Raw genomic sequence first — 7,500 nt, forward strand, 5'->3', positions numbered from 1 at the left:
GTGTGTGTGTGTGTGTGTGTGTGTGTGTGTGTGTGTGTGTGTGTGTGTGTGTGTGTGTGTGTGTGTGTGTGTGTGCCTCCTCTTACCTTGATGACAGATGCTCCGGTGTTGCGGGAGAGGGGGCTGTGCATCTGAGCGGCGGCCGCCATGTTGGCGATGGTGTTGAGGTGGTTCATCTGGTTCATCGCCATGGCAACCGAGGCTGGGGGCAGACTGACGGGCAGCAGGGGGTGGGGCATCATCATGAAGGGCAGATCCAGACCTGGGGGATGGAGAGGAGAGAAGAGGAGGGAGAGAGAGAGAGAGAGAGAGAGAGAGAGAGAGAGAGAGAGAGAGAGAGAGAGAGAGAGAGAGAGAGAGAGGGAGCGAGAGAGAGAGAGAGCAAGGGAGTGAAATGATAGTGATTGAGTGATAGAGATAGAGAAAGAGATGGGGCAGATATAAATAAGTACAAAGAGAGGAAGAGAGGGAGAGAGGGAGAGATAGAGAGAACAAGAAGATGAGAGAAAGAGAGAGAGAGAAAGCAGAGGAGGATAATGAATAGGAAAAAAGATGGAGTGAAGATGAAGTGATAAAGAAAAAGACCAGGATAGATATAGTTAGGGAGAGAGAGAGAGAGAGAGAGAGAGAGAGAGAGAGAGAGAGAGAGAGAGAGAGAGAGGAGGGAAGAAAGAAGAGAGAGAAAAAAACATTTTAATATACAAACATGGAAATTGCGCAATCACATACAAATCACAGAAAAAAATAATTCTCATCAAATTGAGACGATCTAATCGCTACTGCGTTCACTAATGAGGAAGTGAATGTGGCCATGAAATTGATTTGATTTGTAAATGACTCAATTTTACAGCTGTAGATGTTTTTTGATGCAATTTCCACCAATGCAATCTGTACTGAGTGAATACGCTGTATTAGCCTCAGAAACGAGAGCGTCTTTACTAATGGTCGCTACGGAAACACAAACATATTTACTGTTTAACAAGTGATTTGCATAACTACGTAATAATGTGAAAGGAAATGAAAAGCATTCCATTACCAGGCTGATTGCTCATACCATTTAGCAAAGTCTTGTATTCTTGCCTGCACTGGGATTCATTTTCAATTTAAAATGTATTCACCGAATAACAGAAGATGCCTCTTTTTTCTTCTTCTTCATTCTAGGCGTGCTACTAGACCTAAAGTAAAGCCTTCTCGGAGAGTCAACTTCAGTGGTGACATTTTGAATGAATAGCAAAGGGAATAGAGTAGAAGATGAAAGAGAGAAAAAGAAAGAAATGAAGAAAGAAACAAAACTGGAGTGTTAGAGAAGAGACAGCAGGTGGGAGACCTGGATGAAAAAAAAGTGAGAGAAGGGAAGAGAGAGGGAGGAGAGATGAGGGTGGAGAGAGGGAGGAGAGATGAGGGTTGAGAGAGGGAGGGGTGAGTGATGAAGGGATGTGAGTAGAAGAGAAGCGGGCAGCAAAGGGAGGTCAACAGTACCGGGTTGTTAGGAAGAGAAGAAGGGAAGAAGAGCAAGAGCAAAATGAACGAGTAGAAGCGGTTTAAGGAAGAGACGAGGGGAAGGCTGGAGTGAGAGAGTTGGTGAATAAACGAAAGAGGTTGGAATGGGGAGTCTGTGATCGAATGAGTGAGTGAGTGAGTGATTGAGTGGGTTGAGGTTAGTGGGGTTGAGGACTTCAGAATGAGACAGAGACGGAGGTTAAGAAGTGTGGGGGCTGTGGGAATTATGGCCAGCCAGGGTATGGAAGGGAAACAGACAAACAGAATAGAAGAGCGTCTTTAGGTGTGTCTTTAGGAATTGAGGGAGTGAGTACAGTATTTGAGTGAGTGAGTGAGTGAGTGAGTGAGTGAGTGAGTGAGTGAGTGAGTGAGTGAGTGAGTGAGTGAGTGAGTGAGTGAGTGAGTGAGTGAGTGAGTGAGTGAGTGAGTGAGCGAGCGAGTGAGTGAGTGAGTGAGTGAGTGAGTGAGTGAGTGAGTCAGTCAGTGAGTCAGTGAGTTAGTGAGCAAGTGTATTTGCAAATAAGAAAGCCATCGAGCCAGCGACTGAGCAGTTGCGAAAACGTCAAGGAAAAGATCAACAGAGCATGAAAGAGAGCAAGAGGATAAGTGAATAAGGAAGAGAGGGAAAGGAGAGGCCAGAGAGCTAGGAGACCCTCATGGCCCACGACACATAGCCAACAGTGATGGGAAAACTGTTCCACATATTCCAAATGATTTGGTTTTATTGGAATTGGAATTATTGGAATTATTGGAATTGGAATTATTGGAATTGGACAGGTAAAACAAAGTTATTTGGAATATGTGGCACTGGATAGTGACTAATGAATCCATTTTGTCTATCGCTGTTGGCAAAAAAGGGGAGAGTTTGCATAAGCAACACAGCGTTTAAGCGTCGAGGAAGTGAGTGATGAGAAAAAGCAAAGAGTTTAAAAGTCACAGAACAGAACGTGTGAGTGAGAGTGTGGAAGGAATGTGCGAATGGGTGAGCCTGCATGACTGACTGACAAGGCTAAAGGAGGAAGGAAGGAAGATGAAGGGCATGTGATAAAGGATGAAGGAGAGGTGGGAAAGGTGGAGAGGGAGGGCAGGACTTGAGGCCCTGGAGAGGGAATGGACTCCCAGTTGGACAGCAGGTGGTTCTGTTGCAGGGAGCCAAGGTGAGAACTGGACAGGCCATGAGATAGAGATATAGCGAGAGTGAGAGAGAGAGAGAGAGAGAGAGAGAGAGAGAGAGAGAGAGAGAGAGAGAGAGAGAGAGAGAGAGAGAGAGAGAGAGAGAGAGAGAGAGAGAGAGAGAGAGAGAGAGAGAGAGAAGAGAGAGAGAGAGACAGACAGACAGACAGACAGACAGACAGACAGACAGACAGATAGACAGAGATACACACACAGAACGAGAGAGAGAGAGAGAGAGAGAGAGAGAGAGAGAGAGAGAGAGAGAGAGAGAGAGAGAAAGTGAGAGAGAAAAGTGTAAAGAACAAAGATGGAAGATGGATGACAAAGACTAATGAATGAAGGAGAGGTAGGAGATGCTGACAGGGAAGGCCCGGAGAGGGAGAGGGAGAGGGAGAGGGAGAGGGAGAGGTGAGTGGACTCACGGTTGGCTAGCAGGTGGTTCTGCTGCAGGGAGCTAAGGTGTGAGCCGGAGAGGCCGTGCTGGGCAGCCAGGCCGGCGGGCCCCAGCCCATGCTGCCCGGCTCCAGAGGAAGGGGGGGACTGCAGCTTCTCCTTGTCCCAGGAGGACTCACTGCCGCCTGGGGAGGGGAAGACAAGACACCAGGGAGAGCAGGGAGTGAGTGTGTGGGTGAGGGTGTGGATGTGGAGGACAGGTGGGGGATGTTTTTGGTGGGTGGCTGTGGGATGTGATGGAACTGTGGTACAGGAGAAGCTAGGGTTGCTCCAGGTATCACGTCTTGGAACAAAGGACAGTTCATTCTAAGTTCTATGGGTGAACTCGTCTAACTCTTATTCAAAGTTCTGAAAGTAATACACTTTTTAGAGTCCAGTGAAATGCTGATAGTTCTTCATCTATCTGACACCAACATGAATATGACACCAAGACAAAAATGTATGGACATCTATACATTTTTTTACACAATTGACAAAAAACACGTCTGAGCATAGCTGGTAAATGACCATGATTTTAACAGAAGCGGTAGAGTAAAGCAGAGAAGAGTGGAGTAGAATAGAGTAGAGATGCTGTATTTAAGATGTATGTACTGTACAGTAAAAAAGTAGTTCAGTCAGGCCATTAAAGTCGAGAAACACAAGTCAAGAAATTCTGAATGCAATTTCTTTATTAAATACAGTAGTTAAGAATTAGACTTGGAGGTATGGCTCTGATCAGAGGAGTCTCCTGGTTTTCCATGTGCACCAATGGAAGCAGAGATTCAGGGGACAGCCACAGCAGCAGCATATGGAATGCTCACCCACTTTAGGATGAGGAGAGCAAACAATCCCCCCATGAACAGAGCAGAGTAGTAGAGTAGTAGTAAAGTAGAATAGCAACATTACAAAGGCGTGGTGGGTGGTGAAGAAGCAAACAGCTAGAGTTGTAAACAGACCTCTCCCTACACCTCCATCCATGGCTGAAGTGCCCTTGAGCAAGGCACCTAACCCCACATTGCTCCAGGGACTGTAACCAATAACCCATGATATCTGTATGTCGCTTTGGATAAAAAAGTGAGAGGAGAGTTCATCAGCTGATCTACATGTAGAGCACCTGATCAAGCACTTGATCACCATGGCCTGGCCTGAACTACAGTAACACTGACACTAGATATCTGCTCAAAATATCCAGTCCAACTGATAACAGAGGATCCACTCTCAGTCAAGATTTGTCCTCATGTCTATGCTCATCGTGGCATCAACAAAATGGCAGCGAAGTCCTCATCACAACATGGTGTACCGTACCATATGGGGGTCAATTATGATAAACAGAAGTCTATTATGCACAAGGCAAAACATGTGTAATTTTCCAAGATCCAAGATTTTCCACAAGATATTTCAAAAAAATGCACATTTCCTCTGGTCTCCAAAACCCACTCAGCCCCAGCATACATACAGTGCAGTACACCATTCTGAAGCCTCAACGCGCCTGTTTTACAAGGCAGAGAAACATCATCAGCATGTTTTCTGTGCGCGCCGCAAAGGGTTAAAACCCACTCCAGTCAACCTCACTTGGGCCACAGTGCCTCATATACATAAATAAATCAATAACACAGAATGCAATGGAGAGAGGAGAAAGAGGAAGGTTTGGAGAGGAGGAGGAGAGGAGGGGAGAGGAGAGGAGAGCAGTGGAGAGGAGAGGAGGGGAGAGGAGAGGAGAGGAGAGGAGAGGAGAGTGCAGGAGACGAGAGCAGTGGAGAGGAGAGGAGAGGAGAGGAGAGGAGAGGAGAGGAGAGGAGGTGGTTGTGGTGGATGCTGTTGGATGATGATGGTGGTGGAGTGTTGGGGGGTTGACTTAAATAGAACCGCAGCGGGTTGGGGGGAGGCGGAGTGATGAGGGAGGGGGGGGGGGGGGGGTTTGGTGGTTGCAGGAGCAATAGAGAAGTGGAGGGTTTTTGGGGGTTGGAGGGGTGGTAGAGCGAGAGACAGAGAGAGAGAGAGAGAGAGAAAAGGAGAGAGAGAGAATGACAGAGAGAGAGAGAGAGAGAGAGAGAGAGAGAGAGAGAGAGAGAGAGAGAGAGAGAGAGAGAGAGAGAGAGAGACAGAGAGAGACAGAGAGAAGGAGAGAGAAGGAGAGAGAGATTTTCCAAACCGGAGGAGGAGGAGGAATCGAAATCATTGTATAATTCTGCTTAATAAGCAAGAGAGGTCCTGAGAGTGCCGTAACAGATGGTGTTTTTGCAACAGATTGCGGTGAGTGATTCTTTTAATAATAATGCGAATTAAATTCTTCCTATGTAGAATCCCGCTCCGCTCATCGGGGAGCTGTTTGAATGAGAGGAAAAAAACAGGCAGCTAAACTAATGATGGAGCCCAGCACCTGAGACCCTGCTGGAGGTGTGTTTGTGTGTGTGTGTGTGTGTGTGTGTGTGTGTGTGTGTGTGTGTGTGTGTGTGTGTGTGTGTGTGTGTGTGTGTGTGTGTGTGTGTGTGTGTGTGTGCGTGTGCACGCGCAATATGCTTGTATGAGTGTGTGAAATGTGTTTGTATGAGAGTGTGTGATTAATGATTGCTTGTGTGTTTGTGTGTTTGTGTGTGTGTGTGTGTGTGTGTGTGTGTGTGTGTGTGTGTGTGTGTGTGTGTGTGTGTGTGTGTGTGTGTGTGCGTGTGCGTGCGTGCGCGCTGTGCATGTGTCTGTGTGCGTGTGAGTGTGTGTGTGTTTCTGTGTGTGTTTCTGTGTGTGTATGTGAGTGTTTGCATACTAAACTCATTTTGGCACAGGTATACGAAAACAAAACAATGCACTAAAGGTACTTTGGAGAGTGCATGAATATGTTAAGTGGAAATTTGACCAATTCTGTGTGTGTGTGTGTGTGTGTGTGTGTGTGTGTGTGTGTGTGTGTGTGTGTGTGTGTGTGTGTGTGTCCGCGCGCACACTCGCGTGTGTGCGTGTGTGCGTGTGTGCGTGTGTGTGTGTGTGTGTGTGTGTGTGTGTGTAAGTGTGAGAAAGATTGACATTGTGTAAGTGTGTCTGTGTGTCCGTGTGCATGAGTGTGTGTCTGTGTATGTAAAGAAATCACTCCCTGACGGTCACATTAAAACTCCATAAGCCCTGAATAGTCTCTTAGCGATGAATGCATTATTTGTGCTTGTGCATGCCTAATCCTACACACAGCTCAACTACACAGCCCTACCAACACAGACTCATGTAGGAGTCAAACAAAAATCATCACAATGTGGTTAGCCCTAACCATGTTTTAATGTAGAGGACTTAGAAGTTCTTGAAATCCTATACAGCTAAGCTACACAACCCTACCTACATAGAGTCCCGTAGGCCTCTAGGAAAATTGTTCCTGGTAAGCTTTAATCATAGTTTAGGACTGAATACATTGTAAAACATTGCAGACAGTTAAACATAAAAAGCAAGTTGCCCAGCTCGAGTTGAGGTCAGCCTCAAGTTGAGTTAACATACAAACTTAAGGCAGTAGCCTACTGAGTAGGGCATCTTACCTTTTTACACTTAACTGGTTTGGAATTATTAACAGTCTATACACACAGAAGTTATTGATACATACTCAAACACACGACTACTTGCATACTGCTCTCTGATTTTCTACAAATAGACCAGGCATGACAAAAAAAAGAAAAGACAGGGCTGAATATAAAGAAAAAGTGAGCGGAAGAAAAAGCGAAAAGCCAACACTTTGGATGTCATTTAGGGTGTTTTATTGGACGTCCCATAACTCAAGAGCTTGACCTCGTGTGGTGAATAAAAACCAAAGAGCAACAGAACCTCTGTACCTCGTACTTACTGTACACGCACGTCAGGCGCCATATATCAGAGTGGGAGCCGGCCCGGTTCCGTTGGCCGGAGTTGGAACGCACCTCTGCTAAACTGAGCCTTCGTGTCAGAGACCATATATCAGAGCAGACGGCACTGGGCCCGGTTCGGATGGCCCGATTCAGTTGGTGCCGCTGCTACACTGAACCTGCTGCAGAGCTGGTGCTGCTGCTGCTGCTGCTGCTGCACTGATGGCCCATTTGGGCCCGGTCCAAAGCCTCCTCACGAGCTGGCCGGAGTAGTAATTAGCCAATGACGCTGCCAGCCGCGGAAAGGAGAGAGAGATGGATAGATGAGGAGGCAACGGGAGAGAGAGAGAGAGAGAGAGAGAGAGAGAGAGAGAGAGAGAGAGAGAGAGAGAGAGAGGTGTAGATAGATACAGTGGGAACCTGTTAGGATGAGTGGGAACAGACCGAAATTGATAGATGCAATCTCAGGTGAGGAAAAAAAAGTGAGTGAGTGAGAGAGAGATGGGCAGAAAGTAGGGAAAAAAGAGAAAAAGAGAGAAGCGTCGAGAGAGCGAGCGAGCGAGAGAGAGAGAGAGTGTGCGCATTA

The 7,500-nt window shown here is 46.7% G+C and overlaps 1 protein-coding gene across 5 annotated transcripts in view; it reads right to left on the reverse strand.

Moving 5' to 3' along the window:
- Positions 1-7,500, reverse strand: part of dacha (dachshund a) — a 287,023-nt gene that overhangs the window by 68,700 nt on the left and 210,823 nt on the right. For 4 of the 5 annotated variants that reach the window (XM_063203225.1, XM_063203224.1, XM_063203223.1 and 1 more), the window contains 2 exons: positions 3,096-3,251; positions 87-262 (listed from right to left, as the gene is read on the reverse strand). In XM_063203225.1, coding sequence (XP_063059295.1) covers positions 87-262; positions 3,096-3,251 — 332 coding nt within the window. The remainder of the gene's footprint in view (positions 1-86; positions 263-3,095; positions 3,252-7,500) is intronic. The other variant, XM_063203226.1, reaches the window with a different exon arrangement.

Source organism: Engraulis encrasicolus, chromosome 7 (assembly GCF_034702125.1).
Source record: "Engraulis encrasicolus isolate BLACKSEA-1 chromosome 7, IST_EnEncr_1.0, whole genome shotgun sequence".
NCBI classification, from domain to species: Eukaryota; Metazoa; Chordata; class Actinopteri; order Clupeiformes; family Engraulidae; genus Engraulis; species Engraulis encrasicolus.